This window comes from Aspergillus fumigatus, chromosome 2 (genome assembly GCF_000002655.1).
Source record: "Aspergillus fumigatus Af293 chromosome 2, whole genome shotgun sequence".
NCBI lineage: Eukaryota > Fungi > Ascomycota > Eurotiomycetes > Eurotiales > Aspergillaceae > Aspergillus > Aspergillus fumigatus.
The window spans coordinates 2,987,843-3,006,828 of NC_007195.1; the positions used below are offsets into that span (position 1 = coordinate 2,987,843).

Genomic DNA, 18,986 nt, shown 5'->3' on the forward strand with positions numbered 1-18,986 from the left:
ACATCGTTTACCTGTTCAGTTACGAAGGGAGTAGATACGGGCCTCATATGGCCTGAGTCGGACCTTCTGCTGCAGCTGATATTCATCCACATGGTAGTTGGCGATGAGCATGACAGCCAAGTCAATGTCAATCTCTTCGGGAATTTCGAAATCGGACTCTTCCGCCGCCCAGTTGCAGAAGATCAAGGTGCGCCACGGCCCTTGAGTCCGCAGGAAAGAGAAGACCTTGGGGTCACTCGCATTGATAGGAATATAGACTCCGTACCACTTTGGAACCTCCAGTCAGCATGCTTGGCTAGCTCATCTTTCATCATTTTGATTAATCATACCATCAGCGGATGCTGTTTGCGGATATGCAACAGCTTCTTGTAGTAGTTCAGGACCGAGTCGGGATCACGAGTCTGAGCCTGGACGTTGATATTGGCATATTCATCGTTCATTCGGAGCCAAGGTTTGGCATCTGGGGAAGTGAACCCTGCATTGGGCGCATTATTCCACATGATAGGGCTACGCGCATTGTCCCGTCCTTTGAGGCGAATGACATCCATCACATCGGACATGTCAGGCTCCTTGGAGGGATCTTTTTCTTTGCGAGCTTTGTACTGACTGTAAAATGCGTCAGTAAATAATAAACCAAGGGGAGATTGGCCAAGAATCGCCTACGCGTTGTAGTATCCATGCGTCTCAACATCGTTATAATCTTCAATCTTCCAGTTCTGGGGATGTGGGGTGCCCAATTCCTGGCCCTGATAGATAAAAGGGGTTCCTCTTAGAGAGAGCTGAATTGTAGCCAACATCTTGGCTGACACGGCTCTGTATCGCGGATCAGGGTTGCCAAATCGTGACACACACCGGGATTGGTCATGATTTTCAAGATACAGAGAATTCCATCCTGGGTCTCTCAGCTCTTGCTTCCCAAGAATAGAATGAGCGGTCACCTACCGTTGTTGCCCAGCATATGCTGCTGCCAAATCCTGAACACTTTCTCAAATTCCCAGAGTTCCCACTTGCGAGGCTTCCATTTGTCTCCATTTTCACCATCCAGATCCATATGGTGAAACTGGAAGACCATAGAGAGCTCCTGACGCTCCTTGGCCACATACTGACTGGACTCGTATTCGTCCACACCACACGGCATTTCACCAACTGTGCAATTGGTGTATTTGCTCAGCACCTTGCGATTCATCTCATGCATATATGTGTGGATATTGGGACTGGATCTTGTCAGAGCCCAGTACTTCGAGTTACCTTCCCTGGCAGGCTTACCCGTTCGTGAATAATGGCACGGCAGGTTGCTCGTACTTATCGGGGTTCACAATGGGTGCATCCGGAAGACCAGGTGTCTTGGAGACAAGGTTTATAACATCAAACTAGGACAAAAATAGGTATCGTAAGAAACATCTCTATTCAGGGGTCATGGCTGATATACCCGGAAGCCGTCTGTTCCTTTTTGTCCCCAGAAATCAATAACGTCGAAAACTGCATTCCGCACCTCAGGATTGTCCCAGTTCAGGTCTGGCTGAGATGGCGAGAACAGATGCATATCTGTTATTGATGAGCCTTCTATCATTTGGGTAAACCCTATGTCTGGAAGTCTTACACCATTCGTCTGTATGCTCATCATACTTCCATGCCGGACCTATGTGATGCATGAGTATGTTAGTGCATTGCTTGGCTGGCTGAATAGAGAGATTTGCTAACCTCCAAAAAGACTTTCCCAATTGTTAGGAGGTAAGCGCTCTCCATTTGTGCCTATCTTTCCCCTTCTCCAGAAGTACCAGTCTCTCTTCGGGTTGTCTCGGCTTTTCTTTGACTCTAAGAACCATGCATGCTGGCCAACTATTAGCATAATGATGTTTCGGCATTAGATCCGCTCACCTGAGAGCTGGTGTGGTTGAACACCATGTCCATCATTATCTTCATTCCTCTCCTATGAATTTCTGCAGCAAGGTCTTCCCAGTCTTTCATGGTCCCATATATTGGATTGATACCCTTGTAATTTGCAATGTCGTAGCCTTGATCTTCGAGGGGTGATTCATAGATTGGTGTCAACCACAGCATATCCGCCCCAAGGTCTTTCAGATAGTCGAGCCGCTGGACGATGCCGCGAAGATCACCAATACCATCATTGTTGCTATCCTGAAACGACTGCACGTAGATCTCATAGATGATGATCTCTCGCCACCATTCTCGATCCATATCGAGAATTTGCGGCTTGAACGTGCCGGACGCCGTCACGGACTTGTTCCGAGTCGTTGGATCTGGCATTTTTGCGGTTGTCGAAAAAGGTTTGTATGTAATGAGAGAACTTATTGGAGGCTGGTAGTATTTTTGATCTGACTTAGATGGTCTGACAGAAGTGGGAGGCAAGCTTCGCAACCTACAGCGGAAGGCTCTCTGAAAATAAAATCGTCTCAGTTGAAACATACTTGGCCGGAGCGATAGACATGGAAGAATAAGTAGTCATTTATGCAGATGGGGCAGTATTTCCCTCTCAAGATGGTTTATTTGATGGTGCCATTATCATTGATGATGTATTTCCGAGCCGTAGGAAGGACATCCCATGGAATAGATATCCGTCGGACAAAGTGACCATCCTATGACCTCAACAAGGCCGTTAGAAGTTGACTGGAAAACAAAGCCGCGGAAAAGATACCACCTCTCACCAGATATGCACTGATTTTGGAATTTGTAACGTTCGTGCATCGCTCCGTCCTGTAGCATGGAAGCGCAAGCGCAGAGAAGACGTCTCCTTTATGTCTAGCTCAGAATTTCATCCGATCAACACAGACAGGGCGCAGAGCCCTGATGCATCAACAGAATGTCACGAGTCAGACAGTCTCGACAAGCTGCGTTGGTGGCAGAAAGCAACCATTTATCAGGTATTAATTCAGAGCTTTCAAGACACTGATGGAGATGGCAAAGGGGACCTTCGCGGAATAGTTAATCGCCTCGACTATTTCGTCGCGCTTGGTATTGACGTGATCTGGATTTCACCTATTTATGAATCACCAATGCGAGACATGGGGTAACAAAACGAGCTGGACATTAAGCGTTCTATCAAGAGACTGACGAGAAGATTGAAGGTACGACATTAGTGACTATCGAAAGGTTAATCCAGTTTTTGGAACAATGCAGGACATGGAACTCCTGATAGAGGAAACACATCGAAGAGGACTCAGGTTGATCTTGGACATCGCTCTCAATCACACTGCAACTGAGGTGAGTCCATGATGGATGATAAGCTAATAATGGCGTACTGACTAGTATTCATCCAAGCACGAATGGTTCCAAACCTCTCGACGCGCACGAAAAGATCCCAGGCTAGGTAAGCGAGACTGGTATTTCTGGAGCGAAGGGAAGCTAGATGAGTTTGGCAATCGTATACCTCCAAATAATTGGGAGAGTACATTTACTGGTATGTCCCGAAGCTTTCATGTTCATCCCTCGTCTTTAAAGCTCACTATGTCTGGCGCAGGTTCTGTTTGGGAGTGGGACGAGCTGGCAGGCGAGTTCTGTGCGTACTTCGTCATTCTAATGCTGAATCTGGGGCTGACGGAGGATCAAGACCTACACATTTTTGGCAAAAACCAGCCTGATCTGAATTGGGATTGTGAGGAAGTACGAAAAGAACTGTACAGTGTGTTGAGGTTCTGGTTAGATAAGGGAGTGGACGGATTCCGGGTGAGCAGTTGTGTTTGCCTTACTGTAGTCTTCGTGACTGACGACTCGTTGCACTGGCGAAGCTCGACACGATGAACTTGGTTTCAAAGACATCATCCTTTCCAGATGCTCCCATCTCCAAAGAAGGTTCAATATGGCAGCCGGCAAATTACTTGTTTGCAAACGGGTATGATTACTCCACCGCAAGTTGGGGCTGCAAGGCTGACATGCTTTCCAAAGACCTCATATTCATGAGTACTTGCAGGAAATGCACGAGGAAGTGTTCTCTCATTATGACTGCATGACCTTAGCAGAGATGTCCTGCGGCGTCTCCGCTCCTGAAGCTGTTCGGTATACATCGCGATTCAATGCTCGTCCCGAACTAAACCTAGTCATTCAATTCCAGCATGTAGAGCTCGACTGCCACGATGGCGACAAGTGGATGCTGCGGGAATGGGAGCTCCCCGAATTGAAACGAATTATCAACGAGTGGCAAGAAACATTGGTCAAAAATGGGGGATGGAACACAGTCTGGATGGAGAATCACGATCAGCCAAGAGGCATCTCCAGGTTCACTACCAACAGTCCGCGATTTCGGGCCCTGTGTGCTAAATTGCTAGCTTTATGGCAGTTCACGCTTCAGGGCACAAACCTCATCTTCCAGGGGCAGGAGCTAGGGATGATCAACCCGGGACTCTTTTCGGAAGATATGAATCAAGACATTGAGACGATCCAGTATTGGAAGGCGTACGTATCACTTATTCTGGCCAGGCACATTGTCCGATTACTCACATAACGAAGAGCTTGCGAAGAGGCAGGAAGCGAAGCACCACATAAGCTCGAGTTGGCCAAAAAGGCCATCATACAGAAAGGTCGTGATAATACTCGGATACCCATTCCGGTAAGACGCAGCATTCACTTCACTTTGAGCGTCATATCCCTGATAGAAATTTTTATTAGTGGACTGAGGATCCCCATGGGGGATTCACAGACCCGAAAGCCAAACCGTGGCTTCCTGCCTTTGATCATGGCGGAGAATGGTGCCACGCCAGCCAGAGACACAGTCCTGAGTCGGTCTGGTCATTCTATCGCTCCCTGATCACCATGAGAAAGGCAAACCCGACTCTGGCAAGCACACCTTTTGAGCGCCAAGCGTATCCTCTGATACTGACTTGGCTTTAGTACTACGGGTCATACGAATGCTTGGACGTAGAAAACCCCATCATCTGGGCCTACAAGCGAACATCCAAACACAAATGCTATCTTGTCGTGCTCAACTTCTCCGGCTGCGCCTCCTCGTGGAACTATGTAAATCACGACGTGGACTTGTCAACATCCAGGCTACTCATGTCGAACCACATGACTTGCGAAGCAAGTTCTACTCCAGACCTCATCTTTCTGAGGCCATTTGAAGGGCGTCTGTACCAATTATAGCTACATGAATTAGATATATGCTTTAATTAGACGTGCCTTGGGTCTAGTATGCTTATCTAACAATGGAAACGAGACTCGGGCCGCTGACCTTCATTCCTTGGGTCATTACCATCTGCTCGATGTGTTCACACATGTAGATGCATTTAGGGCAAATGGCAATGCATAGAACTTGTTGAAGTTTTCTGAACTAATATACTAAAAATGACATATATTGTCATCAGATGGCCTGCTGGCCCAATGGTAAGGCGCTTGACTACGGATCAAGAGATTGCAGGTTCGAATCCTGCGTAGGTCATTTTTTTTTGTCAGATTCCCTTGACTCCGTGCTCCTCTTTCTCTTCCTTTCCTCGCATTCATTTAATTTATTTTCACTAATGGCTTTCTCCTTTTTTTGTCTGGTGTGATCGAGAAAGGTTCAAGTCAGTTGCTATAAGAAGCCTGCATCCTTAGCTTTCGACCCTTGGTCCAGGAAAACGTGGATCAAATCATCGTTTGGCAGTCGTCTGGGACTGATACTGAGCATCGAACCAGTTCATCGTTACACTACCTGCTGAGCTGCTTTAGACTCCATGTCACGATGGATCTATATGGCGCTCGGAGAATCGGCATGGCACATAATCTTGCCTCCAACCGAAGGGATTCTAGGCATATTGATGCACCTTACTGCCGTGGCGCTCTTGTTTGATCCACATCGAACACAAGCCTTAAGCCACCTTCATGTGTTTTACCCCAAGCCATTGACACTATAGGTACCAAGACTCCCCATCCCTTTCGTACGGTTTCTGATTCGACCCTTGCCAATGAGTGATACATTCCATCCCTTACATTGAGAATGCAAGACACCAAGCACAGGAGGAGAGATAGTAAACTTTCGCACTTACGAGGTCGTGTAGTGCGCATGAGACAGACGGTGTCGTGAAGGCTGCTTGCGAGACAGCCATTTTAGATGTTGGTAAATTAGATCTGTGTCAATCAGGCAGGACCGTGATGTCCCTTGATCAGCAGAAACTTCACTATAGGGGCCAGCGTTAGATAAGGAAGTGATGCATAATGATCCGGCTCCTGGAATGTAGCCATGATTTAGGGTAACAAACGCGATGGCTCGTCGCGTCAGGTATTAACAGCTCCTACAAGTCATAAATCTCGTGGAGACCATAAAACATTCACTGGCCCGTTACGCACTTCCGTTCAGTCTTCGACAGTACGTGCAATATCGAAAACAGTAAGTCGCATCGCAGCTTCATACCTGCGACTCAACTGACCTAGGCTAGACTAACAGAAGCACAAGCAAGATGGTCAAGTCATCCACTGTAATCATTACCCTGCTCGTGGCCATGGTGGCAGCAGCACCTATTCCCGTCAGTCTACCCTGTATATCAGAAGCAGCGGCTCGGTCCTTACTGATAGTTCAAAACTGGCAGATCGGGGCGAAGAACACTCCCTCTCACTTGAACAACAACAAGCCCCGGATAGAGTCCCCCACGCTCAGCAATCTCCTGCTGAATCCAGAGATTTTCAAATCTTTCAAGTTTTCTGGTCTGGTTGAGCCTGTCGGAGACGCACTCGCTAACCCTCCAACACTTGCTCCCCTGCCGTCGTGACGGGATGATCACTACCGCAATTGAGACTGCGGGATCGATGTGAATTAGAAAAAAAGCCAATGGTCAGATCATATCATGTCATTCTTTTCGTTAACGTTCATACACTCGTAAAAATGCCTCAAAAGTACAACCGCTGAGCAGAAGCGAGGGAGGGACTCTGAAGTTCTCTGGGCTGTAGGTCCGACTTAAACAGGCCGCTTGACCGCAAAACAACAACGAAAGGAATGAGGTACCGCAACAGAACAGTGGTCATCTGATAGTAATCGTGCAAAATTTGAAAGGTAAATGAACGCTTAGGGGTATCAATATAGAAAGAGTGTCTTGAGTTGTGAGCGCATTCCGAGAAAGATCAATAATCCTCGTCTAGATCTAGATCGTCCACCTCAACGCGAGTTCCCAAGGCTTGTTTCCCTTCCTTAATCATCGCCTGCAGCTGCTCGTTGAGCCGTTGCAAACTAGCGTCTTCTTCGCGCTCCATGCGGCGCATCCGAGCCATGTAGCGCTGCGTTTCCACTGAAACAGGACTCTCCCGCGGCTTTGCTGGGGATGAAAATTGCGATCTGGTTGGGGTTGATGGCATGATCCTTTTCCCGGACCGAGGCATTGTCACGCCTGATCTGCGACGAGTATGTGATGGGATGACTCCGTGCCGACGACTCACACGTCGAGCAGTTACAGGGGATGGGCTGCCCACCTGCAAGAAACCATCCTGAGTATCTTCATGAACCATGACCCAATTCTGTTGAATTTCATCCTTCGGAAACCGGCCAGGGACAGGAAATGATCCGTCTCGCTGATGGGTGACATCGTTAGATGCCATGTAGTTCTCCTTTTCAGTTGACACTGGTGCCTCCCAGTTTTCATCAGGTTGGGCTCTCAAACCAGAATCGGCTCCCATACTGTATCCCCGACCACCTCCGGCGTAGAAGCCTCGGAAAGCACCCGACCAGCAGAACTCCCACACTTTGCCAACGACATTGAAGACCGCCCGGCTCCAGCTGAGGGGCTCAGATTGCGAGGAGCTGCTGTTCTTCTCATCATGGGTAAGTCGTGTGGGGCTGGATGGCAGATTGGAATCCCGACGATTGCGTTTGCGACTGGGTCCACAGGCCTCACTGGGGGTCAAGGACTCGATGCTGACATCCAGAGGAGCCGGAAGAGGATGATCTCGATAGCGACTGGGACGGTAGTCGATCTCTGCAGGATTCTCGCGGCGTACAAGCCAGGGCCCGCGGGAGAACTGCTGATGGTAATACGGCTGTTGCTGATAATTGTACTCTTCCCCGCCGGCGAGATGATAGTCGGTGTTGACCAAAGGAGCGGGGCTGGCGAGATCGACGGGAGAGTCATAGAAAGAACGCCTTTCCCCGGATTCAAAGCGAGATCGCTTGCGGCTGGGGAGGGAGATGGAGCGATAGAGCGAGGACGAGGCTGACGGAGTTTGAGGGACTTGAAATAGTTGAGAAGGAGCGGCAGCCAGATCGAGTTTGGGAGGGACGGGAGAATCGAGAAAGAAGTCTGGCATATCTCTAGATACCTCTTCTAGAGGAGAAACTAGACTAACTCTAGAAGAACAAATGATATTGGCGATGATGATGTGGACAAGTACTTAGTGTGCTGGGAGAGAGAAATCTGATGAGGCGGGAGAGAAAAGAAGTATGAAGATGGCTGGGAGAGACGCATAGACCACTCTTCTTTTTGGTCACCATATGATATCTACGAAGCAGCGATGATGTTGGATTGATGGATCCATCATTATTTTTTTTTTTTTTTTTTCTTTGTTTCTACAACAATCACCGCTCCCTACAGATCAATTCACATGTCGTCATTCACAGTGTATATGCATCAGCTTGGCGATGATCATAGATGTTCACAGTTTTTGACTCGTCCACTGCACTCCAGCAGCGTCCAATCCTTCTTCTCCATCCACCAACACACACCAGCCTTCGTGGCCTCGTCCTCCATCTCCTGCAATCGCTGCTTCAAAGTGTTCTCGGGCATATTCCAACACGGCATCGTCAAAGGTCCCCGGCTGCAACCAGACCGCCGGGATCCCGACCGAATGAGCCTCCTGAAGCAGAGGCAGCGTTACCGCAGGAGGAGTGACAACCGACAGCGAAGTTTGAGAGGGAGAAGGCAGAGCGCCAGGCGAAGGGACAGTCTGGTAAGACTTGGAGGGGAGATCGATCTGTGGTGCTCGAGGATTCAAGGGAGTGACGGGCAGAGAGTGTTGATGATACCAAGCAAGTACTATCAGTATTCTAATGTCAGCGATTCAATGATGGAACCTTGATAGCTTGAAGACTCGTATGCCATGCGGTCTTCACTGATAACTCACTCTTGTAGCCGAACTTGTTCGCATCGTTGCTGGCTCCAGCAACCGCAAAGCGCGGGGAAGAGAAGAATCGTTTGACGGCGTCCATGAAGATTACGCGTTGGCGACAAAACTAGGCACTGATGCAGGGGTGACTGAGGTTTCGTACGGAGTATTTCAAGATATATGTGAGCGATGATTTGGAGTCCAAGAGATCGAATCTATACCAGTTATCATCTATCGAAATGATGAATATGGCTCCACTTGGGGAATGTGGAGATCTTTCATGGGTTTCCTACCGTCATTCATCCTCGGTTGTTCCACCCGTCGCCACGCCGTTCCTTTATCTTTCCTTCGATAGTTCCGAGCCAATTTCATCATCTCTTGTTGACATTTCGCCATTTTGCAGCCTTAATCTTCACGGCTCCCTCGCATGCCGCCCTTCGTTCCCCGTAAACGTGTCTCTTCCGAGGATCCGCCCACGGCCAAGCGTCAGAATGCCACCCCCATCGTGGAGATTGCAGACTTTGATGAAGACTCTGACTCCGAGTCATCCTTGAGTGATGCGCCTAGCTTTGACGACGAACCACTTGCGAAAAGGGACCTTCAGAAACAGAAGAAACAAGCTTCCGATGGCTCCGAATCCGAGTCTGAGTCCGACGACGATGACGAGGTGGATTGGGAGGACGCGATAGACTCCAAACTCACCTCTACGTCGATCTCGACGCCGGCTCCCGCTGTGCAAGATCTCGAATTGACATTGGACAAGAATGAGGTACATTTGGCTGATATCGCAGATGGGAAGAAAGGTCCATCCAAGATTGAGCGCCAGATCCGCATCGCCACGCATTGTCTACACGTCCAATTTCTACTCTACCACAACGCCGTGCGCAACGCCTGGGCAAACGATACCAAAGTCCATGAGATCTTACGCCAAAAGATTCCTGCTGGGATTCATAAGGAGGTCAAGAGATGGCGCATCGCCTCCGGTCTCGACCCTCCCGAGAAGGAGCCGGAGATAAAATCCAAGAAAAAGAAAGGCAAAACTCGGAAATCAGATCGGGATTGGAGTGAAGGCTCATCACGCGTAGAGCCTGGGAAGCCGGATATGAGTCGTGGGGATCCGATCATCTCATTGCTTAGAATCCTGGCCGCTTACTGGAGAAAGCAATTCAAGATTACCGTGCCGGGACTACGAAAGGGTGGCTATCGGCCGATGGCTCGCCTGGAAGCCGAAATATCTTCTTTCCAAAAAGACGGACACGATCCTGAGAGACATGGGGAGCGAATACGCGATATAGAAGAGTTCCGGTCTGCAGCAGAGCGAATGGAGGGCTCTCGAGATCTCGGGGCTCAGCTGTTCACCGCGCTGGTCCGCGCTCTAGGTATGGAAGCCCGTCTGGTCGCCAATCTTCAGCCCCTTGGATTTGGCTGGACCAAAGCGGAGGCCTACACGCCGAGACCCAAAGTGGATGAAGGGCCCGTGGAGGAAAATGGGGGGTCTGAGCCTATAGTTGGTCTAGAGTCCGACAGCACTGACTCAGAGAGCGATCCCGCCCATAAGTACAATCCCAGAAAATACGACAAGGACCTTCCCTTTCCCATCTATTGGACTGAGGTAGCCTCACCCGTCACTCACGAGATAATCCCTGTCGATCCTTTGATACTGTCAAACCCTGTGGCAACAACTCCAGAGCTGCAGGCTGCGTTTGAGCCTCGTGGGGCCAAAGCTGAGAAGGCCAAGCAGGTCATATGTTACGTTGTTGCGTACTCTTCCGACAAGACTGCTAAGGATGTTACGACACGCTATCTCCGCCGTCGAACCTGGCCAGGCAAGACCAAGGGCTATCGCATACCAGTAGAGAAAATTCCTGTTCCTGGCCGGAAGAGAAAGTTTTTCGAGTATGACTGGTTTCGAACCATTTTGCGGGTGTATGAGCGCTCTGAGGAAAATCGCACGAAAGTCGATGAGATCGAAGACACTACAGACCTACGCCCTAACCAACCCGAGAAGAAACAGGTCAAGGAAGGGGACACGCTGCAGAGCCTTCGTTCGTCGACGGAATTCGTCCTGGAGCGATTTTTGCGCCGCGAGGAAGCCCTTCGACCTGGCGCCCAGCCTGTCCGCACGTTTGTGAGCGGCAAGGGCGACAAGGCCAAAGAGGAGAAGGTCTACCGGCGAGCAGATGTCCTCAAATGCCTGTCCGCTGAGAGCTGGCACAAGGAAGGGCGCCGGATCAAGATGGGGGAAGCCCCGCTGAAACTGGTGCCAATCCGGGCCGTCACCCTTCTCCGGAAGCGCGAAGTCGACGAGATGGAGCGCGAAACGGGCGAAAAGCCCAAACAAGGCCTATATGCCAAGTACCAGACCGAATACATAATACCACCACCAATCCGGGACGGCATCATCCCCAAAAACGAATACGGCAATATCGATTGCTTCGTACCCAGCATGGTACCCCGCGGTGCCGTCCACATTCCGTGGCCAGGCACCGTACGCATCTGCAAGGAGCTTGGCATCGACTACGCGGAAGCCGTCACCGGCTTCGAGTTCGGGTCCAAGATGGCCGTCCCCGTCATCCAGGGCGTGGTTGTAGCCTCCGAGAACGAAGATCTTGTCAAGGACGCCTGGCGCGCCGAAGACGCCGAGAAACGGAAAAAGGAGCAACTCAAGGCTGAGAAACGCATCCTCCAGACATGGCGCAAATTCCTCTTTGGGCTGCGCATCGCGGAGCGCGTTCGCGAGGAGTACGGAGCCGAAGACGGAGACATGGAGCGCGAATCTCATAACCCGTTCGCAAGCCGACAGGCACGAAGTCAAGCCCGTCCACCCGCTGTTCCGGAGGCCTTGCATGACTGGCATGGGGAACCTGCCGACCGTGGCGGTGGCTTCCTTCTTCCTGGTGATGACGATGGCGACGACGGCGACCTGGTCGTTGAGGATCACCACCCACGCCAGGCTCATCCGCCCGTGCAGCAAACTGAAGCTCTGAGCCAGGACGAGGGTGAGGAGGGCACCGGCTACGATGCCGTTAGCATCAGCTCCGACGGACCCGGCGATCTCTCGTCTCCACAGCAGATATCGGATTCTGAAGAGACCGAGCCGTCAGTATCTGCTTCCGATTATGAGCCACCCTCGAGGCGCAGGCGCACTCGGAATTCGGGTCAAAGGACAAGGGGCAAATAATCACAATGAATTTCAGGCGAGTATGGTCAGGCGTTTATGCAGATAAAAAAGATTGCTTGGGGATACGTGGCACTGGGCGGGACTCTGGGATAGATCCACAGAATGACTTATGTACAATTACTCTATCATACGATGAACACGAATGAACTAATGATCTACATTCCGCGAGACAACCTTGTATACATCCACGGAGTATATGCACACCACCAGCGGAGACTAGGTCTGGACAATGTAAATTTCACCAAATAAATGGGAGGCATCATATCCTCCTCCCACGAGCAGACGGGGAAGCCGTCAGGTCCATTTCCTCAAGGTCCCCCACGGAGTCCACATCTGCATCCGGATCGGAGACCTCCACCGGCGCTACATGCACCGCCGGCGAGGCAATGGGACTAAGTGCGACGCGTGGCCGTGACTTGAAAACGCTATTGTAGTCTGCCTCCTCCTCGAACAGCTCATCCCGCGGGGTCGACGCCCGAGTCTGCGGCAGTTTCTCTGGTGTTTCGAACTGGTTGACGGGAAGGGAGACACGCGACTTGCGCGAGCGACGGGGTTGCTGTGGGGGTCGGCTGCTTGGTGGCGGAAGCAGCGACATGGATTTGCGGGTGCGTTCGACGAGGGTGAATGTGTTGAGGCGGGGGTCGAGTTTGGGTTCACTATCAGGGTCAGGCGTGATTTGAACGGCAGGCGAGCTTGTTCCAGCTGATTGATTGTCCGGTGAAGGGACTGCCTCGTTTTCATTCAATTCTTTACAGTAGGAAGGTCTGGAGTACTGTGAAATCGAGGGTTTTGCTGATTCAGCGTCGGAGGGTATTGTGGTGGTCGGCTCCATGGCAGGGACACGCAGTGGAGGAGCGGTTCGTCCGGAAGAACGAGGCTTACCATCAATGCGGGAAAGAGCTTCATTCATCGACTGTAGAAGGGCCTGGTCGTCTTGTCGGGGAGCAGCTCGAGATAGCGGCTGGCGAACGGCCTTTGAGATACTGGCCACGGTGAGAGTCTGGTGGTCCTTGAATGCCAGTGGCGCCTTGTCTGCTGTATTTTCCGACATCTGGCCGCCAGCTCCATCTTTCTCGCGCATGGAGTGAGCGACCTCGCGCCATTTCTGCAACCGATTGCGCTGACGCGCGATGCGGGACTCCAAGTCAACCAGCAGGTCGGGCGTCGTGCTGACGGTCAGATCTTCCACGGTCGTCTCATTTGCCTTGGACCATGCTGCTCCAAACGGCAGCTCCAAGAAGGCATCACTGCTACTGCGAGCGCCGCCCTGAAGCAGGGTATCAGCCCACTCCTCACTACCCATCCAATTCTCTTTCAGTTCGCGTGCTAGTGCATCAAGGTTGGCGACATCCTTGGAAAGAGCAGGCGGACCCTCTTTAGAACGACCGTCTAGCTGAGCCTTCTTGCTGTCCAGCAGCTGAGAGAACTTCTTGTGAACGTCCATAATCCGGGACCGACGTCCATCCATTGTGGCCAGGGAGACACGATGGGCAAGAATCAGCGGCAGCATCAGCTGATACTCATCCGGAGTGACGCCCTTAGCCATAGACAATCTCACGGCAGGATTTGGCAGACCGTCCATCGACGAAGCCAGGACCTTGCGCAGGACGGCGGTGGAGAAGACCGCCAGGAGCTCATCGACCTTCTCCCCTTTGCAGTCGTCCAACATGGACTTGCGGAAGATAGTTTCCCGGCCAAGATCGCCATTCTTCTTCAGATCTGAAAGTACTCGAGATAGAGCGGCACGAAGATTGACCGATTGTAGCGGCTCCAACGGAGGGTAGAAAGGGCGGAGTTTCTAAGCAACGGTAGCTGGTCAGATTCATGCGCTTCTTGGACAATAGATGCAGATAATCACATACATCGTGAGCAAGTTTAGGATCCCAGAGGGCTACCAGATGATACAGAGCCCATTCGACCACTCTAATACGCTGGCGCTGGTTCTGCGATGAGGGCGAAAGAGAGCTGACAGTAATGTCGGGCCAGTCGGGCTGAAGGTCAAGTTGCAGCAGCTTCAAATTGCGAATGAAGACGCATGTGTGTGATTGCTGAGTCCAATTAAGAGATTTGGGCCGGACAGGTTGTTTTGAGGACTGCATGGTGGATGCCTGCAGATGATACGGGGGGAATAATAATGTCAACAAAGCCTCCAATTCCATGGTCCGAAGATCTAGCACAGAACTATGAAGAACTCCACTATTACGGCGTCGTCTCAAAACCTGAGGGGCACAAGCCATACGTTGGCACATCATTTGCCAATTACTATTTACTTTAACATAGTATTCATTTTCGAGCAGCTAATACCGGTCATCCTATCCTCAAGCGATGCTGGAGCTTCAATATGAATAGCATAGTGTAATCACGTGAAACAGGACCTCCAACGTTCGTGTTTGAAGCACAGAAATGCATGGCTATTCCAGATCATCCAGAAAAAACTCTTCCAGCTTGGTTATATCACATCAGAATCTGTATCTTAATGTATCTTGTCGTCAATGGTCTCCGATGGCTAGTCATGTTGAGTGAAGCAGCCTGAGAGTTCCCTGGCAAACCTCCAGTCCTTACCAGAAGTACGTCAAAAGGCTGGCGTCTTGTTTATCTGCGCGATAAGCTGTTTGCATGGTTTGCTTTGGAGGCCCAATCAGGAGCATCACAATTTAACACGATAACATGACTGACGACGATTGACTTGATGAAGTCGAAGGCTGCTTTATAGATTTTGACAGGCAAGTATAAAAAGAGGACTGTAACAGAAGTAGGTGACCATCTTCCATAACCATTAATATTGCCTGTGGCTGCTGCGCCGTCTGCTTGTCCCCCCCTCCTACCAAGTTGGCGCTGACAACAAAAGATCTCCCCGCAGAGATCTTCCCTTTTCTCCCCTCTCTCATTGACCCCAACTTTTACTTCTTTATCACCGCAGTTGCTTCTATTCTCATATATCCCGTTGCGCTGCGCATTGTTTCACAGTCTCTCTTTTAGTTCATTTCAGATCATTCGGTCTTTGAATTAGCTGTATCTTTCCACTCAAATCGTTCCCAGCGTACCCCTCATCCAGCAGCAACATGAGTTCCGACGCACCTTCCGATCCTCTCTGGACCACTCAGTCAGGTATGATCCACCTAGTTACTTGAATGCTAATCTTCGTGCTTGGTTGTTCTAATTGCTTGTAGTTCTGTCCACGCTGCCTCACCCTCCCGAAGAAAACTCCGCCTCCCCCATACCATTTTTCCATCTCCTCGAACGTCTAAAGACCACCAAGCGCGAAGGCTGGCGTCGCTTTGGCATCAGCACCGGCGAATCGATTTCTGACCACATGTACCGCATGTCAATCATGACCATGCTTGCTCCTCCTACACTCGCGTCCCGCCTGAACCTGCCCCACTGCATGAAGATGGCGCTTATCCATGACATGGCCGAGTCGATTGTGGGCGACATCACCCCTGTGGACAAGGTCAACAAGGCCGAAAAAGCGCGCCGCGAGGCCGAAGTGATGGACTACATTGCAAAGAACCTGCTTGGCGGTGTACCTGGAGGCATGTTGACGGGCGAGGAGATTCTGAAGGTGTTCAACGAATACGAAGCGAACGAAACTCTCGAGGCACAATTTGTGCACGACGTCGATAAGATGGAGCTATTGCTGCAGATGCTCGAGTACGAGCGCACCCACAAGGTTGACCTCTCGGAGTTCTGTCACGTTGCCGGTCGTATCCAGCTGGACGAGGTCAAGGAATGGGCGGCCACTGTTCTCAAGGAGCGGGAGGCTTTCTGGAAAGGAATGGCCGCGAACACGAATGGTACAGCATAGACGATTTTATCGCAGGAGGCTGAAAGGTTGAGTGTATTCGTACTTGGCGTCATTTTTCACATTTTGAGTTTGGTCCATCATCCACCGAACCCCGGCCGGTGGAGGCGTTTGGGTTGGCATTCTAGAATTACTGTAGATCGGATAGTGTGTGATAGCATGAGTCTAGGTATGAGCCATATGGGTATCATGACATTCAACGAGACACGGTTGATAGCTCCTAATGCATCAAGTATGTATTCTTTATGTATGCTATAGAACCAGCTATAAGCCACCGCCATGATCACCCCACAACCTCCCTCTCCATCCTCTCCATCTCCCTCGCCAACATCTCTGCCTCAGCCTCCATCTCCTCCATACTCCTCGGCGACCGCCCCTCATTATCAACAGCAGGGAACTTCGCCCTCGGCCGCCTTTCCCCCTCCTTCCCCTCCTCAAACGCCCGCCTCAGATCCCCCTCCTCCCCATCCAACAAATCATACACCGCATCCATCCCACCCCGATGGTCCAGGTCCGCCCGTTTCCGCGGGATGATGTGCGCATGCACATGCGCCACACTCTGCCCCGCCTCCGGCCCGTCCTGCACAGCGATATTCAGACTCGACGCGCCGTACACGCGCTCAACCATCCGTCCGACCCGCTGCACGGTAAGGAAGAGATCGCTCGTTTCGGCGGCGGTCAGGTCCGCAACGCGGGGAACGCGCCGGCGCGGGGAAACGAGGACGTGGCCCGGGAGGATGGGTTTGAGGTTTACAAGGGCGAAGGAGAGTGGTGTGAGGTGGAAGACCTTGCGGACTGTCAGACTGATGATCTTCTGGTGAAGGGATGGGAGGGACCTTTACCTGGGAGGTGACGAGGAATGGGCCGAAGTAGATCTGGGCGCCTTTGAGGGCGGCGGACATGGCGGGGACGGGGTCTCGGACGGACATGAATCTTTATTTTTGATTTTTTGGTATCGGCTCGAAAATGCGCTGATCAGGGATTAAGGATATGCTTGGGGGGGAAGTAAATAGTATCCCATTTGGAGGTGGATGTTTTGGTGGTTTTGGCTACTTGTGATGCGGAGTCGAGTCGGAGAAGCTATGCGGGACCTGGCTTGATAGCGGGACCGGGTGGCTGGGCGTTATCGAAGCCTTTCCAATAGGGTAATACGACTATGTACTACAACAGACAGCAAGGCCACTGTTGGCAACACTCTGCAAATAATGGGTATCATTAACTTCTAGACAGTCTCAATTGTATTTTACATATCGATTGAGCCTCCACCTGGCTCAACTGAGAGTGGAAGTGATCGCATAAGAGAGATAGATAAGCCTCAAACAAGATTGCTCTCAAGCCTCCTTGGCTGGCTCTGTCGCTGGCTCAGGCTCGGTTGTTGACTGAGCTCCAGGCTCCTGTTGGGTCTTCTCTTCGCTTGCTTCTGGGCTGTCTTCTGCGCTGGCTTGCGTGTCTGCTCGCGACTCCTCGGCCTTGGTTGCTTCTGGCTCCTCAGGCGGCTGGACGGCTTCCGGCTCATCCTTTGCTGCCGTTTCTGTATTCGTATTTGAAGGCTTCCCCTCTTCGTCCTCTTGCACCTCTTCAACGGTATCCTGAGACTCGGCCGGGTCTTGTACGGGTGCATCGGCAGCTTCCTTTTGCTCCTCACTTACAACCTCTTCTGCAGGCTGTGGTTCAGACTCAACCTTTGGTACAGCCTCAGTAGATTTTTCATCCTTTGACTTTATCACAGGCTCCGCCTTCGGTTGCTCTTCTGATTCCTCCGCACCCTCACTGATCGTCGTAACGTGGGAACTGATGGACGCGCTATTCTTGTGGCGCCGGGTGGTTGCACCAGTGCTTATGGACGAAGGCTCAATGTTCTCCAACGGGCCCTCACTGTCCTTTCGTAGGATCGTCATCCGACGGTTGCCCGCCTGCTCCTGCATTGACTGATTGGCATCGAGTCCCTCCGCTTCAGCAGGCACTGTATAATTGTCTTCAGGGATAAGCTTGTACATATCGCACACCGTCTTGAAAAATATGTACAGCCCATCATTCCCCTCAACCTGCCAGAACACATCCCGGTGCTGGAACCAGGCATGGGCGAAGATGCGATACAGTCGACGGAATATGTTGGTCAGGTACCTCAGGCTTGCCTGCGCGCCACCGCCTGCCTCGGAACCCAGCGTAAGGCGACTTGGAAAATGCTTTGGAGATGTGAGGATGTTGGTGGCCCAATCGAGCGTATGGCAGCAGTAGTCAATCGCGCAGCAGGATTTCGGGGGGTCATGGACGGCGCACAGATACTGCCACTCGGATGCACGCATCTCAGGACACGTTTGCGCGGAGCATGGCGGGTTTTCGGCGAAGAAAGCAACGATCAGGTTATTTACTTTCATGGTGAGGAAACGACAGAGTTCGTAGAGCCACAGGGACTTGTCCACCCCCTCGGGCGGTCCCGCAAGCTGTATCGCAACATCTCGACTGATAGGCACGACGGTCTCGGACCCCTCCGGTCGGGTGAAGTGGTTGTAGAGCGCTTTCAGATGTTCTTGAAGCTGGAATGGAGAGTCGAGCTGTTGGGCAACAGAGGGCCCGGTTAGCAAAGATAAACACCTTTGGGCTTGTTTGTTTACATGATCTCACCTGCGACAAAGGAATCAATGGAGGACCGACTGCCATATCAGCGGCCTTAGTTCCAGGCCGGATCCTCCGAGAAGAAGCATTGTCATTGCCCTTCGATGCTGCGAGAAATTCTTGCGTCTCTGTCCCAAAGGATTCGCCGACCGAGGGTGACTTGGGCCCGATCTGTACCTCCGTGAACGGGGGAGGACTAGGTAAGCGCGGCGAGCTGGACGGCGATGCCCCACCAGCAGCCATGGTGAAGATGAAGAAGAATTAAAAGTAGAAACTCAAGACACGGCCTGTCACTGTGAGGACGGCGGGCCACTCGACCTGACGCTGGTGGTAATTGATGGAGCAGGAGAGCTACTGCTGCGGAGATCG

General features: G+C 51.4%; 10 protein-coding genes and 1 non-coding gene across 11 annotated transcripts; 5 read left to right on the forward strand and 6 right to left on the reverse strand.

Moving 5' to 3' along the window:
• Window positions 1-15: 15 nt before the first annotated feature.
• Window positions 16-2,532, reverse strand: AFUA_2G11610 (alpha-glucosidase; the record flags this gene model as incomplete). Its single annotated transcript, XM_750400.3, has 9 exons — window positions 1,879-2,532; window positions 1,702-1,831; window positions 1,601-1,639; window positions 1,430-1,545; window positions 1,267-1,370; window positions 943-1,214; window positions 664-892; window positions 330-606; window positions 16-267 (listed from the first exon to the last, which is right to left on the reverse strand). Exons 1-9 carry the CDS (start codon window positions 2,425-2,427, stop codon window positions 16-18), a joined length of 1,968 nt encoding a protein of 655 aa, XP_755493.3. The 5' UTR covers window positions 2,428-2,532.
• Window positions 2,533-2,756: 224 nt separating this feature from the next.
• AFUA_2G11620 (glycoside hydrolase family 13 protein) lies at window positions 2,757-5,097 on the forward strand (the record flags this gene model as incomplete). The annotated part of the gene is made up of 10 exons (XM_750401.1): window positions 2,757-3,028; window positions 3,087-3,222; window positions 3,280-3,418; window positions 3,479-3,517; window positions 3,569-3,684; window positions 3,747-3,850; window positions 3,904-4,410; window positions 4,465-4,564; window positions 4,624-4,794; window positions 4,846-5,097. 10 exons carry the CDS (start codon window positions 2,757-2,759, stop codon window positions 5,095-5,097), a joined length of 1,836 nt encoding a protein of 611 aa, XP_755494.1.
• Window positions 5,098-5,320: 223 nt separating this feature from the next.
• tR(ACG)1 lies at window positions 5,321-5,392 on the forward strand. The gene has a single exon. It is a non-coding gene (tRNA).
• Window positions 5,393-6,389: 997 nt separating this feature from the next.
• On the forward strand, window positions 6,390-6,698 carry AFUA_2G11630 (putative pheromone P-factor (Map2); the record flags this gene model as incomplete). Its single annotated transcript, XM_750402.1, has 1 exon — window positions 6,390-6,698. One exon carries the CDS (start codon window positions 6,390-6,392, stop codon window positions 6,696-6,698), a length of 309 nt encoding a protein of 102 aa, XP_755495.1.
• Window positions 6,699-7,047: 349 nt separating this feature from the next.
• On the reverse strand, window positions 7,048-8,223 carry AFUA_2G11640 (uncharacterized protein; the record flags this gene model as incomplete). Its single annotated transcript, XM_750403.1, has 1 exon — window positions 7,048-8,223. One exon carries the CDS (start codon window positions 8,221-8,223, stop codon window positions 7,048-7,050), a length of 1,176 nt encoding a protein of 391 aa, XP_755496.1.
• A 345-nt stretch (window positions 8,224-8,568) lies between these two features.
• Window positions 8,569-9,317, reverse strand: AFUA_2G11650 (CoA-binding protein; the record flags this gene model as incomplete). The annotated part of the gene is made up of 3 exons (XM_750404.1): window positions 8,569-8,959; window positions 9,037-9,233; window positions 9,312-9,317. 3 exons carry the CDS (start codon window positions 9,315-9,317, stop codon window positions 8,569-8,571), a joined length of 594 nt encoding a protein of 197 aa, XP_755497.1.
• Window positions 9,318-9,445: 128 nt separating this feature from the next.
• Window positions 9,446-12,199, forward strand: AFUA_2G11660 (Rad4 family protein; the record flags this gene model as incomplete). The annotated part of the gene is made up of 1 exon (XM_750405.1): window positions 9,446-12,199. One exon carries the CDS (start codon window positions 9,446-9,448, stop codon window positions 12,197-12,199), a length of 2,754 nt encoding a protein of 917 aa, XP_755498.1.
• Window positions 12,200-12,458: 259 nt separating this feature from the next.
• Window positions 12,459-14,451, reverse strand: AFUA_2G11670 (uncharacterized protein; the record flags this gene model as incomplete). Its single annotated transcript, XM_750406.1, has 2 exons — window positions 12,459-13,997; window positions 14,062-14,451. The coding sequence occupies 2 exons, from the start codon at window positions 14,449-14,451 to the stop codon at window positions 12,459-12,461; spliced, it is 1,929 nt and encodes a 642-aa protein (XP_755499.1).
• Window positions 14,452-14,826: 375 nt separating this feature from the next.
• Window positions 14,827-16,225, forward strand: AFUA_2G11680 (HD domain-containing protein). Its single transcript, XM_750407.2, has 3 exons — window positions 14,827-14,951; window positions 15,239-15,307; window positions 15,370-16,225. Exons 2-3 carry the CDS (start codon window positions 15,262-15,264, stop codon window positions 16,002-16,004), a joined length of 681 nt encoding a protein of 226 aa, XP_755500.1. The 5' UTR covers window positions 14,827-14,951; window positions 15,239-15,261; the 3' UTR covers window positions 16,005-16,225.
• Window positions 16,226-16,284: 59 nt separating this feature from the next.
• AFUA_2G11700 (HIT family protein) lies at window positions 16,285-16,930 on the reverse strand (the record flags this gene model as incomplete). Its single annotated transcript, XM_750409.1, has 2 exons — window positions 16,285-16,788; window positions 16,844-16,930. 2 exons carry the CDS (start codon window positions 16,928-16,930, stop codon window positions 16,285-16,287), a joined length of 591 nt encoding a protein of 196 aa, XP_755502.1.
• A 402-nt stretch (window positions 16,931-17,332) lies between these two features.
• On the reverse strand, window positions 17,333-18,860 carry AFUA_2G11710 (Mob1 family protein; the record flags this gene model as incomplete). The annotated part of the gene is made up of 2 exons (XM_750410.1): window positions 17,333-18,556; window positions 18,627-18,860. 2 exons carry the CDS (start codon window positions 18,858-18,860, stop codon window positions 17,333-17,335), a joined length of 1,458 nt encoding a protein of 485 aa, XP_755503.1.
• Window positions 18,861-18,986: the final 126 nt, after the last annotated feature.

Bases quoted from the DNA above. Each gene is read 5' to 3' on its own strand.
- AFUA_2G11680 (XM_750407.2), top strand. From the start codon at position 15,262: ATGAGTTCCGACGCACCTTCCGATCCTCTCTGGACCACTCAGTCAG. The intron at 15,308-15,369 runs GTATGATCCACC...AATTGCTTGTAG, and splicing joins TCTCTGGACCACTCAGTCAG to TTCTGTCCACGCTGCCTCAC.